The 19742-nt window shown below is 47.7% G+C and overlaps 1 protein-coding gene across 1 annotated transcript in view; it reads right to left on the bottom strand.

The window, feature by feature from the left end:
* Positions 1-19443, bottom strand: part of SLC24A5 (solute carrier family 24 member 5) — a 50351-nt gene extending 30908 nt beyond the window's left edge. The window contains exon 1 of the mRNA XM_066589971.1: positions 19293-19443. Coding sequence (XP_066446068.1) covers positions 19293-19443 — 151 coding nt within the window. The remainder of the gene's footprint in view (positions 1-19292) is intronic.
* Positions 19444-19742: the final 299 nt, after the last annotated feature.

Genomic DNA, 19742 nt, shown 5'->3' with positions numbered 1-19742 from the left:
TTGGTACTAGGCAGACACAAGGACTGAGCTAGCCCTGGACTGGTGTGGAATAAGGAAGTCCCTGCTAACAGAGGAAGGAGTGATCGCCCTGACAAAGCCAGGCCCAAGCTGGAATCTGGGCATTGAATAACACTGTCAAGCAGGAACAGGAACCGAGGATGTGAGTCAATAACAGAGGCTCTGTATGAAGCACAAGTAGCTCACAGCTACAGCAGATTGCAGAACGGTTGCCACAGAGATTACTGCAGGAGCAGCAGCTACGAGCCGTTATAGGAGAACAACGACTCTGACGCACTGGAGGCCAGATCTGAGGGAGCTATATAGCAGGAGTCAGGAACTGTTAACTCCAGAGATGCTGGAGCAAAATAAACACAAACTCAGATAACAGACAGGGCAGAGCAGCAGACATGTCTGCTATACCTAAGGGTGAAGTCACACGAACGTATATCGGATCGGTTTTTACGCCGAGTCGATATATGTTGTCCTCGTGTGCAGGGGGGGGGGGGGGGAGGATGGAAGAGCCAGGAGCAGGAACTGAGCTCCCGGCCCCCTCTCCGCCCCTCTGCACTATTTGTAATGGGAAGGGGCGGGGCTAAGTTCTGAGAATTAGCCCCGGCCCACTGTTCCCCATTGCAAATAGTGCAGAGGGGCAGAGAGGGGGGCGGGAGCTCAGTTCTTGCACTTGGCTCTTCCATCCCCCCCCCCCCCCCCCTGCACACGAGGACAACGTATATCGGCTCGGCGGGAAAACCGAGCCGATATACGTTCGTGTGACTTCACCCTAATACTGAGTGGCTCAAACCCCTGACCAGTGGAACTTTGTTGCTCAGGCAGATGTTCTCTTCTGCCCAACAGCATCTATCTTTGTCATATTACCTCCTCTTAAAATCGGTCTCTACATGTCTTATTAAAGTATAATTTATAATCGTGTGTAACTTAAGACATGCATTTCATACAGGGCTTCCATTTTTTTGTCCACCCCCTGTATCATCCATGTATAACTGTCCTAGCTGTGGTCTTTGAATGGAGTTTATTCTTCCTTACCCCTCCTGGGCTTATGATGTTATTTTTGGCCCACACAGCCGAAGTCTTGTGGGATGAGTTATATTTTCATTATACAGTACCTTATTTTGGTGTACATACAGTATATATTCCAGTCCAAAGATATAAATTCTGTGCTTATTAATAATATTTTATTAATTATAGGAGTTGCAGCCTATTTTTAGATTGTAGAGATCAAAATTCCCAGCTTTTCTTCACACAGTCATGCAGAAAAGAGGAAATGTTTGTAAAAAAAAATCTCCTGAAATGTCATAAATACGCATGATGTTGGTCAAGTTTGTAATGTGAGATTACCACATATATCTGCAAATAAAGTGACCATCCAGTCCTGCGGACAAAACTGGTCATTGGACCGGAAGGGGATGGAGGAAGTAACATTACCAGCACCCTCATCCATGTGCACCCTCATCCCTTCTTCAGTCTTCCAACATGGCAACACTAGACCTCTTACTACCTAATGCACACTGTACGTCAGTGGTCTGAGACACTCAATGTTGCTTTCACATGAGCAGCGCTGGAGAATCAGAGAGCAGTGAGTAGGGTCTTAGCCCACTGATGTACTAGGCAGTCGGCCATCTTGAAACTTCAAAGAAACCAATGGATCCATGGCAGAATGCTACAAATGGAGACCAGTATGTAATATTTCCCTTCCCACATTTTGTCCCAGGACCAGAGGTGTATGCCTTTGGCACTGCTCAGAGATTTCTGTTATTGTGAATATAACAAGAGCTGCATTCTTTGGGATTATAGTTGTGTGTAGGAACTATAGAAGGACTAGTATACGTTTGGTCAACGACCTGAAACCAGGTAACATGGCTGCAAAAGTGGAAAAAGTGGATCATCACCCAATTACAGTTGTGTAAATATGTATGTTAGCGGTATGTGTCTATATGAGCCATGTTGTTTATATGATGCATGTGTAAGACATAAGATGCATATGCATGATGTTGGAGAAGTGTGCTTGTGAGTATAAACCTGTACCTAATACATCTGGTATAGTAGCATATTTGGGTCCATATGCTGTCTGTGTTACTTCACAGGCAGCACGTGGACCCATTATAGTCGATGGGGCTATGCACACTGACATTTTTTCACGCGGAATGGTGATCTTTGTGAAAAAATTAATTGCATGTCCTATTCTTGTCCATGTTATGGATGAGAATTAGGACATGCAAATGCATGTCAATGTGTGGGCAGTCAGTGGGCAGCACATGGACAGGAGTTCAATGTAAGTTGTGTCTAAAACTCTTAGGCGTAAGGGCTCATGCCTACGGGTGTATGTGTAAAATGCTGCAGGTCTCCCCGCAGCGTTTTACCCATTTTTTAACCATACATTCTGCTGGCAGAGACTGCGTATGGCACAGCACATGCCTGTGCAGTGTGACTTCTTATTCCTCGCTCTGTTTCAGAGCAAGGATGCTTATGAAAACGCTGTCCATATGCAATGTATTGTGTATGGACAACGTTTCATATGCAGCCCATACAAGTATATAGGGCTAATGCTGGGTGATGCACAAAGAAATAGAGCATGCTGCGATCTATTTTTAAAAATACGCGGTCGTGGGCATGAGCCCTAACTTACACCCACCCTAAGGGCTCATGTCCACTTTTATTGACGATCCGCGGGTATTTATCTACCCGCGGGTGGTCAATGCATCCCTATGGGGTGCGGATCCGCGCGCGGGAGAAGAGTTAAAATCCGCTGCGGATTTTAATTCTTCTTTTCCCCGTGGACATGAGCCCTAAATGTTCACATTAGTGTTGGTGACAGCGCATCTGTCGTTGGCTGTCGGTATGGCAGGATTCCTGAACTCTCACCTCCTGCTTGCCTAGTTGTGGATCAGTGCGGGAGCCAGAGGAGGCAGTGAGTAAATCACTGGACCCCGGGTACTTGACTTGGAGATGTACCCATTAGCCCCTTTGCTACCATAGATAACCTGTGATTTGCCCTCCCTTCACTTCCAATGACAACCAACAATTGTATCATACGCAGTGAAAGTTTTCTTTTGAGGACTAGCTACAAAAAATATGCAGCAAAATCTGAATCTGTCATCTCTGGGTTTTAGCACAGATTCCACCTTTTGCATTGCAAAGCGTAAAATATACAGCCAGCTCCATGGCAAGATTCAGCAATACTTTATATCTTACATAATGCATTACTGTGGATGGCCAGCATAAGTGCTTCTGGCTAAATCCAAAAAAGAATCCTTCAACGGGATTCCTCAGAAATCATTGGCCGGTGACACGCCACCACATTTCAGCCAGCCTGACCCGAACTCCGAGCATCATAGATTCCCATAATGTTTGGAGTTTGGGTCATAAGATCCACGGTCAGGTAAGAACACGTCAACTATTACGGATGCAAAAATGTGGCTGAAGTACGGTGGTGTGTCACCGGCCCACCTCAAGTTACAGACTATCAGGATGACATGCACACAGGTATGTGTCCCTGGAAAGCAGCTCTTCTGGCAACCATGGCGTGCAGAATGGGACTTTGTTACTTGGCCAAAGTTCTGGGTACAGGAACGGCTTAAGGGCCTTCAGTCTTATCCAGAATGTTGGGCGGCACGTAAATATGTAACAGTATAAATATACGGGTGTGCTTTACTTACACAAGGAGCCTTAATTCTATGTGTGAACACGGACGGGTGATTTGTCCTGCTACAGGTTGGAAATAATAAAATAGGGTGTTATCTGTAGAAATGTCTCTACTCAATAAGTCATTTTGTCTCTGTGAGAACGTCTATGAATCACATACTGTCTTCTGAGGGAGATTAATAAATCTGCTTTGCTATTATAAAGAAAAATCTCCAATAAATTAGAGTTTCTCCACACAGTTATGGCTTTTGTTTTATTCTCATAGGTTCAGTGTGTTTGACCAAAGCATTTGTTGCGAGGGATGTATGTTATCAGTGTATGTACCCTGCTACTGGAGGGCCCGCAGGCCAAGGAGAAGAGTACAATAACATGGGGTCAGAGTTTTTTTTTTTTATAAATTCTTTATTTAACATTTTCATTATGGTTTACATTCAATCGATTTACCGTTAAATGGTTCCATCTGGGTACTAAAATATTTAGGTAACTTTGACAGGTATTACAGTAACAGCTTGTGATTACTCTAGCTGGTCCGAATTGTATTTCTGTTAGATATTGAGTCTTGTTTTCCTGGACCGAGTCTGTCTGAACTTTTGGTTTTCCAATAAACTTAGCTGTATAACTACTAAGGGTAACACCTTAATGAGAACTCACATTTATTGGGGGAGGAGGTGGGGCGGAAAGGTTCGGGGGAAGCGGGTGGGGTACACAAACGTCTCTAAGTAATCTCAAAGTTGGGCGAACTCTGTCGTGTTTTGAAATTCTATCCAATGGTACCAGGTCTTCCTAAATTTGTTTTGCGTACCTCTCAGTGTGGCCGTAAGGTCCTCCATCTCCATCGTCCAATTTACTGCGTTTAACCACATCCTTACAGTGGGGGGTTCTGTCTGTCTCCACATTCTGGGGACACAGGATCTCGCTGCGTTAATCAGGTGACGAAGCATTGAGTTCTTGTATGTAGAAATGGGTACCTCGCAGTGGTGCAGGAGGAAGAGGGCCGGTGTTTTGCTTAAGGTGTATGTGGTGAATTTGGATGTGATTCTCCACACCTCTGTCCAGTAACTCGTCAACAACGTGCAGTCCCAGAATATGTGCAGTAGCGTCCCCTGTTCTGATCCGCATCTCCAGCATAATGGGGAGACCGAGGGGAACATCTTATGTAGGTGGGAGGGCACCCTGTACCAGCGGGACAGGATCTTGTATCCTGATTCTTGTATTTGACTTGCTAGGGAGGTTGTGTGCGTCAATGTGTATATTCTCTCCCTTTCCTCTGGGCTGTATGTTGTATTTAGGTCCTCCTCCCACTGCAGCATGTATCTCGGGGGTGGGTTTTCTTCTTGCGTGTTTAACATATTATACATCCTTGACAGTGTGTGCCTAGAGGGACCTACTTCGCTACATGCTGTTTCGAATTGTGTCTTAGGGCGCGTGTACAGGTTGGCTTGGGGGAGGGATCGAAGAAAATGTCTTAACTGAACACTTTGCCAGAATGTTAGCCCAGCTAGGTCCCTCTCACTTCCCGGGTCCTCATCCGTACACCACTGGCCCTCTCTTAGGAAATGGCTTGCCCTGAAATTCCCTCTCACAAGCCTCTCTTGATATATTTTGCCCTCATTACCCGGTGGGAAATCCGGGTTGCCTAATATCGGGTACATGGGGGAGGGTCTAGGAGACACTCCCGCATCCTCCGTGATCCTTGCGAGACTCGTTAGTGTGGGGCCGATAGTTGGGTGGTTTGTCAGTTCTGTTGTGGCCAGGTTATTCCTCCATGGGAGTACTACTAGGGGTACCGATGTCGCCATCTGTTCTATGTCTATCCACTGTTTGGCTCCCCTGTGTCTGTGCCAGTCTATTATGCGTGCAAGATGCACCGCCTGGTAGTACCGGGGGAAGTTCGGCAGACCCATCCCTCCCTCCTTTTTTGATCTAGTCAAGATGTTGCGGGATACCCGGGTAGGTTTAGATGCCCAGATGAAATTAGACATGAGGGAGAGTAGTTGCCGAAAGAATTGCCTGGGTACGTGTATCGGTAGTGCCTGGAGTAGGTAAAGCACTCTTGGTAAGATGTTCATCTTAAATATGGCCCCCCTCCCGAACCATGAGAAGAGCCCCTTTGTCCAAGAATTCAGGTCTATGCGGATCTTATTTATTAGGTTTGGGTAGTTTGCGGGAAATAACTCTGTCACCTTGGGCGTCAAGTAGATCCCTAGGTATAGGATTTTGTCTCTCCTCCAGGGGAATGAAAATGCATCTTTGAGCTCTTCCGCGAGGGACCGTGGGAGTGAGATGTTCATTGCCGCGGATTTCTGGTAGTTGATCTTAAAGTTTGATAATTTAGTGTATCTATCGATTTCTGCTACTAAGTTGGGTAATGATATTCGCGGTTTAGTAATAAAAAATAGGAGGTCGTCCGCGTAGGCCGCAATTTTATACTCTGTGTCTTTAAGGGCTAGCCCCCCTATGTCTTGATTGGACCGGATATGGTTTAGGAGAGGTTCCAGGCATATGACAAAAATCAGTGGCGATAACGGGCAGCCCTGTCTTGTCCCGTTTGTAATGGGAAAGGAGGACGAAAGCAGACCATTTACCCTGATTTCTGCTGTTGGGTTAGAGTACAGACTCGCTAGCCACTGTGTCATGTGGGGTCCCGTCCCGAGTTGTGACAGGGTGGCAAATAGAAAGTCCCAGTCCACCCTGTCGAATGCTTTTTCTGCATCCGTTGACAGTATACACATGGGGGTGGATAATTTTTCCGCGAGATGGATCAGGTTTATGGCCTTTATCGTGTTATCTCGGGCTTCTCTCTGTGGGACGAAGCCCACTTGATCTTTGTGTATCAGTTGCTGCAGGTAAGGGGATATTCGGTTTGCTAGTATCTTGGAGAAAATTTTTAAATCTGCATTCAACAGAGAGATGGGCCTATAACTCTGGCACTGCGCAGGGTCTTTCCCCTCCTTTGGGATCACAGTTATGTGGGCTCTCAGTGAGTCTCTGGGCATTTTGTGCCCCATTGTCAGTGAGTTGTATGCCCTTAAGAACTGGGGTGATAGGATTTCTATGAATTTTTTGTAGTATGGTAAGGTTAGGCCATCTGGGCCTGGTGCTTTCCCCGTGGGGGCTTCTGACAGAACTTTGGCTAATTCGTTCTTCGTTATTGGGGCGTCCATTACTTCTATTGCTCCTTGCGTAAATTTACCTAGTTTTGCTTGTTGGATGTACTCCTTGATCCGATTTTTACGTGATTCTCTGTCCTGCTCTGATTGGGGGGGGGAGAGGTTGTATAGTTTCTGATAATATTCCCTAAATGCCTCCGAGATCTGTTTAGGTATGTGCAGAGTCTTCCCTTTAGAGTTTGTGACTTGTGGGACATATGTTCTCTCCCTGGCGTTGCGTAATGCCCGCGCCAGTGTCCGGCTAGGCTTGTTGCCGAATTCAAAGAAGTTCCTTCTGCACTTTAACAAGTTAGTCTTCGCCTGGCCTAGACTTATTTTACGTACTTTGTCCCTCAATTGTGCTAGTTCCTCTCCTTGCGTCCTATCTAGTGATGATTTGTGGGCCAGTTCTAGGTTTTGTATGCGTTTTAATAGCTCTTGTAGCTGTGCTCCTTTTTGTTTTTTGATGTGGGCCCCCAGGCTAATGAGGGACCCCCGTATAACGCACTTATGTGCTTCCCATACCGTCATGGGGTTTATTTCTGGGGTGTTGTTTTGTTCGAAGTAGTTTTGTAGAGTAAGGCTTAGTTTCTCTGCTACTGTCGGGTCTCTAAGCAGGGATTCGTTTAGTCTCCAATTCCATTCTCTTTTGTGTATAGTGGGGAGTGATAGTGTGAGGGTGACTAGGGCATGGTCCGAGAATGTGATGCTATCTATTTCAGCTGATATGAGCTGGGCCAGGGAGGAGTGGTGTACTAGAAAGTAATCGATTCTGGAGTACACGTTATGTGGTGGGGAGAAGAAGGTATAATCCTTAGTGGTCGGGTGTAAGATCCTCCAAGCATCAATCAGCTGATGCCTGTGTAGGATCTTTTTGAACCTGCGGTGCGTGGATGTCGGGAGGGAGCTGCTTCCTCTTGATGTATCTACTTGTGGGTCTAGTGGCATGTTCAAATCCCCCCCAAGTATCAGGGTGCCCTCCTTGAATTCACCCAGGTCCTCCAGGGCCCTTTCCAGGAAGGACGCCTGGTTGGAGTTGGGAAGATACAAGGTTGCCAGTGTGACTTGTGTATTTGCGAGCTTACCCTTGACGTATAGGAATCTTCCTCCTGGATCACTGCGCGCCTCCCCATGTTCCCACGGGATGGTGTTGGATATTAGGATTGACACCCCCTTTGTTTTGGCCTCTGCGTTTGTGCTGTGGTACGCTTTCGGGAATCTCGCGTTCTCAAACCTCGGGACGGCGTCTGTGCGGAAGTGGGTTTCTTGTACAAAGACTATCTTTGCCCTTTTCTTCCAGAGGAGATGGAGGATGGAGGACCTTTTTTCAGGAATGTTGAGCCCCTGCGCGTTAATGGAAATCACCGAGAGGTTAGCGTGGTCTGTGGACATGGTCAATTGGCTAGGTAACCTGGAAGTCAAAGACAGTTATTAACGACTTGTGGTTAGTAACTTGGGTAGGTGTGGGGAGGGATAGGAGGGGAGGGTAAAAAGGGGTGGTTAGTGGACAGGGGATTTGACAGACACAGTAAAAATAAAATATTAATCACTCTATACTTTAAGTTTATCCGGAGGCCTGGGCCCCCGTCCAAAGGGAGGCTGGGCCGAGGTCTCCGGCGCCCTATTTGGGGGATACGAGGTAAGGCTCTGGTCAGAGAAGAGGGCCGCTGGTCCGTTCTCTGTGGTGTTTCTCGGCAGTGTAGTCTTCACGGACCGGCGTAAGCGAAGGGTGGTTAATTCGCTCTATTATGGGTGTGAGCTGCTCCGCCGTAGCTTGTCTGTCCACGACTGTGGGGTCCCGACCTTTCAAGTGGGTTGTCCTTTAGCTCTTGGGCATGGCGGCTCTGATTGACGGGGGTTCCTTCTGTGGGGCCGCTTTATGCCCTTTAAAGGGCTATGTGAGTGGTATTTGCTAGGTCTATTTTCTTTGTGCCCGTTCGGGTATAGTGCCGAGTTCTGTGCTTCGGTGTGAGATGACCCCGTAAAAGTTCTTTTTTTTCTTTGGGTTTCTGCGTTGAGGATGTTGATGATCTTTGTATGTCGTGGCTGGTAACATTTTTCGATTGCTGGTAATTGCTGGAGTCATCGCCTTAATTGGATATCGCAGGTGAGTCTATTGGTTGTGTCCAGTCTGGGATAGGGACTGGCTGCTCTTCCAGGAATGCGAACGCCCCTTCTAGGTCGGATGGTGTTTTGACCGTGTACAGACGGCCTCTTTTGCGCAAGATCAGGTGGAAGGGGTGTCCCCATTTGTAGGTAGCGTCTGCTCTTCTTGCTGCGTCTAATAGGGGGCGGATCGTCCTCCGGCAATTTAAGGTAAATCTGGATACGTCTGGCAGGATGGTGATCTCGTTTCCCCTGAATCTGACCGGGCCTTGTTCCCATGCCAGTCGCATAATCTCCTCTTTTTGTCGGTAGAAATGTACCCGGCAGATGACATCTCTGGGAAAGTTCGTGTTCCGTGCTCTCCCCCCCAGTAGGCGATGGACTCTGTCGAGCTCTATCGCCCTGTCTTCTGATCGCTGTAGAAGTTTATTGAATATTGCCGTGACGCAGTCGTGCAGCGCTTCTGGCGGGACGTCTTCTGGGATGCCTCTCAGTTTTAAATTGTTGCGGCGGCCCCTGTTTTCTACATCATCTAAGTGCAGGGTTAGATCTCTGATTTGTTTTTGCTGCTTTTCCATTGTTTCAGCAAGATGTTGAAAGTCCATACTCGGGGCGCCTGTTGTCTGTTCTAGGGTGTTGACCCGTTCCGTAAGTTCTTGTACTGAGAGCTTCACCGCTGATATGGCTACTTCTTGTTTCTCTTCGATACGCCTCAGGTGCGTTTCAAGATCCAATTTGGTGGGTAGTTCACGCATCATTTTCCATAGAGCCTTTAGGGTCTGGGTGTCATCTGAAGGGGGTTCTTGCGGTTTTTGAGAGGCACTGGCTGGCGCTGTATATGCATTACTAGCGGTTGTGCTGCTCCCCAAGCCCCTTGGGCCATCTGAGTATGGGGCTGCTGTGAGGATGGAGGGGGTAGTAGTTGTTCCATTTGCCCTGTACTCTGTGCTTGTTAGTTGTTGTGGGCACTCTGTGTCATCCTGACTGGGGTGTTCTCTGCAGCTAAGCCCCTTTCTCTGCATATCTTGAGCAGGTACTTCTGCTTGCTGAGCTGTTCTCTTCATGGGGGTGCTCTGAATGCCCTCCTGCACTTGTGTTGGGCTGCCCCTGGGAGACCCTCCCGGTACCTGCGGTGTTGTGGAGCTTCCTCTGCCTGGTAGCGGTGACTGGCTCTCTCTCCCGTCTTTTCCCCGCCGTCAGCTGGGCGCCTTCTTGTGTGGGGATGTCTGCGGGGACCTCCTCTGTCAGCGCTCCGCTCTTTTTCTTGTCCCCGCTCTGAGTCTGCGGCGCGGTCCGCGCCGGCGGCAGCGCTTTCCCAGCGGAGCTCGGGGACTGCCGCTCCACGTGTCTGCCCGGCGCCATGTTCCCTGACTTGCGGTCCGTCTCTGTGGCTCCCGCTCCTTGCAGGTACCTCCTCAGCGGCGTGTTTGTGGTTGGTGGGGGGTCTCCCCTGCGTCTTCCTCCCGGCATTTGGCTGGGTTTCTCCTTTGGGATGTCAGGGAGTTGTTCTGCTGCTGTTAACGGCGGAGGAGCACTTTCCCTGCTTCCTTACTCCTCCATGCCTAGGCCACGCCCCCCGGGGGGTCAGAGTTTTTAACAGCACGGAAGTAGATCACTCACCGGTAGGTCCTAACACAATAAGGGGAGTCGAACATGAACGGATTTTAATTGTGGAATCCGCAATAGCCATCCGCGAAAGAAAAATCGCAGCATGCTCTATTTTAGCGCAGATTCAATGCAGACGGCCCCCACTGAAGTCAATGGACGCGAGTATTCCGTCACCCAATTAACATGGTGTATGAGCAGCGGAAACACAACTTCAAAGCAACAGAGATAGAAAATCTGGAAGGGAGAGAGAGATCTTTCTTCCACGTGGACGATATGCTGTGCATAGCATACATCCGTGCGGAAAAATGCACGCATCTGCGATCTTTTGGAATTACTTTTTTTGAATGATCGCAGGTCTTCCGCTGTGGAAATCCGCACGCGGAATCTGACCCCTTTGTGTGAGCCCGGCCTAAGGCTAATTTCACACGGAGAGTGCAATATCGGATCGTGGAACTCAGCCCAATATCGTGCTTACCAACATACAATGTCCCCGCAGATGTGCGGCGTTTTGTGTTAAAAAAGCCTAGAATGCCTTCAGTTAAAAGCCAAGGTGGAGGATCACAGAGCATTTCCCATTGTTTTCAATGGAAAATCTCGAATCGCACTCGTGTGCACCTCACACACCATGCAATGCTTTGCCAACCCCATTGAAAACAATGGGCGAGGCCATCCGAGGGAACGCCAAAAGATAGGACATGCCATGATTATTCCCCGCATCACAATGCAATGTGGGATGAAAAATCGCTCATGTGTATGGCCCATTCAAAAGAATGGGGTCATATTCATGCGAGATTTGTGCGTCTTGATTTCACGGCTGTGTGACAGCGGCTTCAAGGTCACCGCAAAAGCTGCGCCATGGCACTTCTGTCTCTGAGGGGCACATGCATCAACTTCCACATGATGAGGTCTACTTACCTCAAAGCCCATGAAGACCAGATGTGGACTTCTCCACCTGGTTTCACACAGTCGAAAAACTCGTACAAGATTTGTGGTTTGCGAGATGCATAAATCTCGCATGAATATGAACCCCATTGTTTTGCATAAAGTCATATACGTGAGTGATGTTTTGAAAAACATTCTGCATTTCCTATCTTTTTGCATTTCTCTACCATTGTTTTCAATGACACAATAAAACACACTGCACAGCACGTGATGTGCACACGGGTGCAATGTAAGTTTCCCATTGAAAACAATGGGAAATCCTTCCAGATCCTCCAATGTGGCCCAAAGTCACGCCAGAGGATCGCTACTTCACAGAAACGAGGGGAGGTGGTTTTAACATAAAAACTTTGCCTCACTTTGCCATGAAAATGCAGTGGCAGGCGCAATATCAGCCTTGCCCGTGTGTAAGTAGCCTAAAGGCTCCTTCTGAGGGGCGCATGTGCTATTACACTTGCCACTACTCAGCATATTAGTGCATGGAACTACCAAATTTTTTTTTCTCTTTTGAAGGTTCCAACTCTGTACTATTGCGCGTGAGCAAAATGAAAAAAGGAAAAGGATAGATCCTGCCCTATCTTTTCTTGCTTGTAGTAATATCGCGTGAGAAACATAGCTGTGAGAACTAAACCATTTAAATCAATGGTTTTGCTTCGTCCCGTTTTGCGGGCATGATTTTCCCGCCCTCATAACGATCTGAAATCCCGGTCTTGTGTTTAAGCCCTTAAAAACATATTTCCTTCTAGGCTTCATTCACATTTTAAGTGGTCCACCCCGGAATCTGGTGGAAGGCAACCAGGACGCAAGATGGATGGACCGTAGGGGAGAATAGACAGGATGGAAACCTCTTATCTCTCCATCTCACATAGTTTCTATCTCTGTCAGTCCTTTACGCCGGACGGAAGAGCGTTGGGCTCAGTGCTTCTCTGTCCAATGTAATAGACTCACAGAGGTCTCCGGCTCACGTTCTCCCCTATGGTTACATTGTGGTTTCTATCCCATGCAGTTCTCTGCACGGAGGATGAAACCAGCCTTAGGCTGGGTTCACACAGTGCAGATTTGCTGCGGTTTTGCCGCGGATTGCCGTTGCATATCCGCACTGCGGCAAAACCGCTGCAGCACAAATGAGATTTGCCAAAAAACTGTTCTCACAGGACGGATTTTTTCCGCACAGCCGCAGTGCGGAAATGCAACTGCGGCGCGGTTTTAAAAGATGCAGCATGTCTTATCCGCAGCGCTCTTTTGTCCATAGACCTCTATGGACACAGCTAAATCCACGGCAAATACGCGGCAAAAAGTTAAAAAAGTGTTGCGGAAAAAAACGCTTGTGGATTTTTCCGCACGAAAATCCGCAGAAAAATCCGCAAGCCCAAATTAACTTTTGAAGCGGTTTTGCTGCAGAAGCAGTTCTTCTGCAGCAAAACCGCAACGTAAAAACCGCGGCAAATTCGCCCTGTGTGAACCCAGCCTTAGTGATAGCAGAGGGAAAATGTCTTTATACATAACAGGGAGCTCATGACCTGAAAACCAGATCCCCACTAACGACACTTTCTGACAAGTTTCACTTAAATGCCATCAGATACTATAATCTTCAGAAGGCTTCTTAACCAATCCAGCCGATCCATTACAAGCAGCCATGTTTCATAGGCTTTTTATATCTGAGAGTAATAGCATCCTAATAGTGGAATTTGTAGTATAATCACCGTAACAAGAGCCCAATGTACAATTTCCAGCGCTGTTATTCTTCTTTACAGTTTAAGTATTAGCTGGTAGATAAATGAACATAAAACGCAATTGTGCATTAATAAGACTTCAATAAAATGCTGCGCTAATTCTGCTGTACGTGACATAGGAGTGCAGACAATCTGCTGTCATCGGCACGCTGAAGGGAACCGCTGATACTAATAATATGGGGTCAGGGAATCTATTACGTATTACACCTGATGTAATAACCAGAAAGTCATAACATTAGGTCAATGAAAGAAAATCCTCACTGGGAGATGTATTGGTGTAGTATTAGTAGAATGCTGGAACTGAAGTATTGCCAAATGTATCAAACTATTCTGCTACTTTTGGTCCAGCTTGTATCACGAGTGATTTGTCAGAAAAGGCACGGCTCACACATTTTCCATTTACTCATCTGATCCATATGGTTTTTGATGCCCCATATTAGTGAACATGATTGGCATTTAAGAGCGGGTGTAGGAAGGCGTGTAGCAGGTGCTGCACCCAATTTAATGAGTGCCAAGCAGCATGTAAATTTGGCCCAAATTGCACAACATTATAAAATTTGGCTTTTATGACAGTAATGACAAATCTCCGCCACTGCCTCCTGCTGCTCTCCTTTCCCATCAGTCTTTGCACATTAGACTGTAATAAAGTTAAATAATGTGATTTCCTGATAGCGATTCTGTAGCATCTTTTCTTAAAACTCTGCATTGTACTGTCCCTCTGTTTTTCCTCCATTTGGAAACATATGAACAAATTGACAATTGGGTGTTCCCATTCCTTGCCCATTCTATTGCAGCGTCAGACACATTAGAGGGGGTTTCTGGCAGCAGAAAAAAAACAGGGAATGGTTGAAAATAGAAATATAAACCATACTTACCATGTACATGTTCAGGGGTTCAGCACAGGAGCCCGGTCCCCACCGCTCTGATCCGGGAAACATCCCATTCACTATACACATGACTGCTCAGCCAATCACTGGCTTTATGGTCACATGCCATTCATACCAGTATCACAGCGGCAGCCAGTGATTGGCTGAGCGGTCAGCAGCTTCTTCCAGGATCACAGCGGCAATGACCTGGGCTCCTGCGTAGGCAGGCAACTGCATAAGTGAGTCTGGCTTGTTTTTCTATTTTCGACCATTCCTTGCCCATAGGATAATTTTTTTCACTCCTGGAAATCCCTTTAAAACAATTGTGTAGGAGTGCCTTAATGTGTCCATATTTGTGAAAACAGTCAGTAAAAATAAAAAGTCATGGGGGACTTTAGGCCGGACTCACACGGGCAGATTTGCATTGCGGATCACTGTCCGTGAGGGAGATCTGTGGTAAACCGCAGACATCAAAAGGCATGCATTTCCATTTTTTCTTTCACACTCGTCGATACAAATTGCGTATTCTGTGAGCGCAAGAAGAATCGCAGCCCCGAAATCCGAATTGATATCAATGAAGGCCGTCTGATCCGCAGCCCATATGCAATTAACATTGCATATGGGCTGCGGGTACATGCGTCATCGCTAAGCAACGGCACAAGGAAAAACAAACACATTTTTAAAAAATGTACTGCACATGACCGTTGCCGTGGTCATTCGTGATACAGAAATAGCACGTACGCATGGTCGCTAGCTGGGCTCACAGCTGGAATCCACTGTGGGCCTCCCGCATTCGGTCCACCCATGTAAGCCCGGCCTTAGGAAATCAGTTTCTAAAGTGAAAACGTAAAACTACATAGTCAAAATGGAAGAAGGTGTGTATAGTGCCCCCTAGTCACAGTATGGTAGCGTTATCTGGCCACGTTATGACAATGATGTCCAGTCACAGCTGGTGTGGTGGTACTATTTAGTATTGGTATGCAGTTGATAAAAAGTACAGTGGGGCAATGTTATCCTATCACGATAGGTGATGGGGGGCCAAGCTGAACATTTGACTCTGGGCAGTGTTAGGCCGGGCTTACACCGGCGTATGATTACTGCGTATTACACGTGCGCTATACTCTTGCATGATACGCGGTAACTCGCAGGAAATCAATTACGCAGTTACAATCACATTAGCGTGTCAGAATTGTGTAACATGCGAGCACAAAAAAGAACGTTGCATGTTCTATTTTGCTGCATATATACGAGAGATGGAGCCCATTGTTCTATATAGGCACGTATATACATGCGCCCATTCGCAACAGCGCGGGAAAAATAACCAAAAAAAAAAAACAACAGGTGGAGAGCGCATAAGAGCTGACGATGGTTTTTGTGTCTGCATAAAATGAATAATGAATGAAAAGTGAACAGTTCAGTCCTTGTTCACCGCCCATATGCAATGTCATTGTGTATAGGCAGCGTTGATTACGTGTCCATAGAGAATGCTGAGCTCTATCACATGTAATACGCGGCAAAATCGAACATGCTGCATTCTTTTTTGCACTTGCGTATTATGCAATGCATACACGCAAATGTGAGCCAAACAGCGTAAGGCAATGTATTTGATTGACTGCGAATAACTATTTATCACACGCACATACATTGTACGCGTAATATGCAGTAAACTTCTGCTCGTCTGAGCCCGGCCTTAGGCTATAGGGTCACATCCCCGGTGTCAGCTTATTTATAGGTTTCTCGGAAGAATAACAGAGGAACAACACTAAACTCTTCTAGAATCGCTATTTCACGGGGAATACAAGGACGCTTTCATACAGGACAGAATATCCCAGTGTGCAGGAAAACCCGCACCTAAATCCGTATAACATGCAGATTTAGATGTGGAACTGTAATCAGTGGAATCAATTGGTGCCAGTAATTCTGCATTAAAGTCCGTATTTAGATCTGTCGATTGTGTGGGTTGTGACAGCGGAATATTCTGTCCCAATAGACACGTTAGCATGGCCAGGCGCTCTTTACCTGGTAGATACCGCGCTCAGCTCACCTTCACAAGTGACTTCCTATTTGCACCACTGATCGCCGCTCTCTTATCTTAGGCCTCATTCACACGACCGTATGCATAAAACGCTGCGGGTGTCCCACAGTGGTGTACCGGTTTGTATGATGCGGGCTCTGCCGGAAGAGACCGCGTATGGCAGCAAGTGTAGTGCCGATAACCACATATCACACGCACGCAGACATTCTGTCTCATAGCAGGGTTGTGTATGAATCAAAGCCTGAACACAATGTATTGGGTATGGACAGCGTTGCATACCCCGCCGACACAAAGGTATAGGGCTCACGCTGCGTGGTACGCAATGAAATACAGCATGCTGCAAACTATTTCTTATGCGTATCTACACGCTAATGTGAACGGATCAATGAAAGCCCATTTACTTTTATTGACTCCATTCACCGTGCGTCATGCGGCTGATTAATGCAGCCGTAATACATGCCAAAAACACAGTCGTGTGAATGAGCCCTAACCTGCAGTGGGAGGGTAATCCCAGACGCTGATCTTGTATCATACTGTCCCTCCTGTAGTCACCAGTGATGGGCATTCCTGGCCCTTTTTGGTTAACTGGATCATTTGGCTCGTCTCACCAAAAAGGGCCGACTCTTTTGATTCTTCATTTAAAGCAAATGTTGATGTGTCCTCCTCTCACCCCTGCTGCACCTCTTCTCTGCCGCCAGCAGGAGCACTACCCTTAGTCATGTGCACACCGCCGTTACAACACCATGTGACATCAGCACTGTATAATGTTGCTGGAGCCGTGGACTATCATCTGAGGGCGGCTTCTGTCAGACGCTATTGTGTGCATTTTTGCGCACGCACAATATGCAGAGAACAGAACCCATTGATGTTGATAGGTTTATTCTCGTTACTGCACATTTGTTACGCGTACGGAAAAATAGGACCGGCTCTATTTTACGGCATATCTGTGCACCAAGGGCCCTATAGAAGTCTACGGGAGGCAAATGTACGCTCAATGCGTGCGCAATACTCTGCCCAGTTCCATGGAAGAAAGAACATATCTGGACCTCGTTAGGCTAAATAGCTTTTTAAATCAGGGGTGGTGGTGGTGGTGGGGGTTGTGCGCATGTGAAAAGGCTCTGCATACGCAAAATGTACAGTACTATGTGCCAATACGTTCCAAATTAACCTCGTTCATTGTGCTAATATGTTGCACTGAGGCAAGTGTATTTGCGCATACGCTCGTGAGAAGCCGCCGGGAGGATAGTAGACAGCGCAGGCAGAATAGCGCCGGCTTAGATCAGGTCGTTTTTATTTGCACTAGATTTTGTACTGCAGTTATTCATCAGGACTCGGGGGTTCCATCTCTCCACACAATTTAGGGAGCAGATCCATCCTATAATGGAATCAGATAGACCCCACTGACTGCCCTGGTCTGTCCGGGCTTCTGGCTATTTACACGAGGAAATTGCGCAGTATGCTGCGCTACTTACCACTGACGGCTCTCTCAATGTTTCTTTCCTTAGAGTTTCTGTTTGCTCCAGATAGATCGTAGTTTCTCCCCTCTTTTGCAACATCTGACATGGAGTGGAGGTGGCTATTAAGCCAAAACGAGGTGCTGGTGGGCGCGGGTTTGCTCATCGTTTTGTGCATACATATGTGGGCATTTGCGCACCTCCCCTCTATGGGGCTCTCTAGTGAACAAATGCGCACAAGATAGAGCAGGTCGATATTTTTTTGCATTCCACAAGAACCGTGCGTACAAAGAAAAAAGAATTGAGAACAAACCCATTGAAATCAATGGTTTCTATTCTCCGCGTTGTACGCACTGAAATACGGTCGTCTGAAGAAGCCCTGAGTGTCATAAAAAGTTAAACTCCTAACTAATTGTCCTCCATGCTGCACTGCAGTGTGAGGAGCGCAGGTCATCTCCAGCAGTGCAAGGGTTACAGCCGGTAACTTACAAGAGCAGTTTCTCTGGGACTTCTAGTACTTACTACCGCCATCTGTCAGACATACGGTATTATAAATGTGCCTCTACCCCACCTATAGATGCTGCAGCACAACAGCCACCATGAAGTCAGCACACCCTAACAGTCCCTTCTGACTGACAGCTCCTCTTGCTGCTCCTCCTGTCATCAACTAACACAGGGATGGAGACACTGCCGAGGTGAGTGGCTCAGCAGCTGCCCCTGTACCCACCAGGTGCCCGGACTCTGTGGGCACGTGGCATAAAGAAGACACTAGCAGGGCTCCTGCACACGGGTGTATCTGCACAATGCGCAGAGCAATGGGTTCGTTCTCATTCTCCGTATTTTAGTCGTTCATTTCGTTCGTGTGCAAAAAAATAATACATGCTATATTTTGTGCACATTTGCATACAAAAGGGGCCATGGAAGTCTATGGAAGTGCGCAAAGGCTCACGCAATACGCAACGGCATGGGCGAGATTCTGCGCAAATCCAAGTGGAAAATAACGCATCTGAAGTTCATTAGGCTGAATAGCTCTTTAAATCATGGCGGGGGGTTCCTGCGCCCATGTGAACATGCCCTGCGCACAAAAGGTACAGTAAATTATGGGGATATGCACGCAAAGGCGCTTCATTTACAACGTAAGTGCAAAAACGTGTACAGCTGTGTGAGGGAGCCCTTATACCGCCCCAGGGCTCCCGCAAACGAGCGGAGGCGCATATACGCTCATGAAAACGGGGTGTAGGTATACTGTGCAGTGAGCGCATGCTACTGCACTTCTCTACGCCGCCGGGCGCGGTCCCATCAGCTGCGCTGTGATCAAACCGGCTGGGCCAACTAATTAGTCTCCGGCGTTATTAACACCGCAAAATCACGCAGTTCGGTGTGCACTTTTCTGTGGACGGGGTGCGCACCCCCATAGACTCGTATGGTGCTGTCAGTGTGCAAACACACACGAATGGAGCAGACAAACATGGAGCATATATGTTTGCGCTCGTGGAACTATTAGCGCAAAACCACTGAATATGAGCGTAAACACTAAACCATATGCAAATCGCCCGTCCGCCCTTATTAAATAGCACTATCGTAATGAGTGGCGGTGAGCAGAGGTGTAGTGTACGCTCTCTATAGGGGTACTAGTGCTGTGTGGTAATGTCCCTGCAGCCATAGTGCCTACAGCTCCCGTCAGCAGAGTGCGGACCAGCGCCCCCACAGGTGATGTACAGACTGCACACACAGCCGCTTACCTGCTGCTCTCCTCACACGCCGCCGTGCGCTCCCGCCCTCATGCAACAGGTGTGCGGCCGCCCATACTAGTAGCATGAAGGTGGCGGCGGCCAGCGCCATCCTGCCGGCCCGGCTAGTTCTCTGTCCTCCTGTGCTGCCGGCCGCCTCCATGCTCTGTGCACTGAGTGCCGTGTGCTGGCGGGGAGCGCTCGGTAATCCCTGTCATGTGAGGCGGGCTGTCCCGTCCACATGGCCGCTCATTGCCTGGGGGTTACAGCAGACTGTGAGAACAAAGTTCTGAACAGTCCTCCTCGGCTGATGGCGGGTCACGGGGTGAGAGCAGCGGCCGCCATCAGCTGAGCCCTGCTGGAGGGCAGTAATACATGGCTCATGAGAGCTGACCCCTCAGGGGCAAATATGGGACATGGCTGCCCAGGAGAAGCTACTGCCCCCATTACAGGGGCTGATAG

Source organism: Eleutherodactylus coqui, chromosome 2 (assembly GCF_035609145.1).
Source record: "Eleutherodactylus coqui strain aEleCoq1 chromosome 2, aEleCoq1.hap1, whole genome shotgun sequence".
NCBI classification, from domain to species: Eukaryota; Metazoa; Chordata; class Amphibia; order Anura; family Eleutherodactylidae; genus Eleutherodactylus; species Eleutherodactylus coqui.
This window is presented reverse-complemented; position numbering and strand designations above follow the sequence as displayed.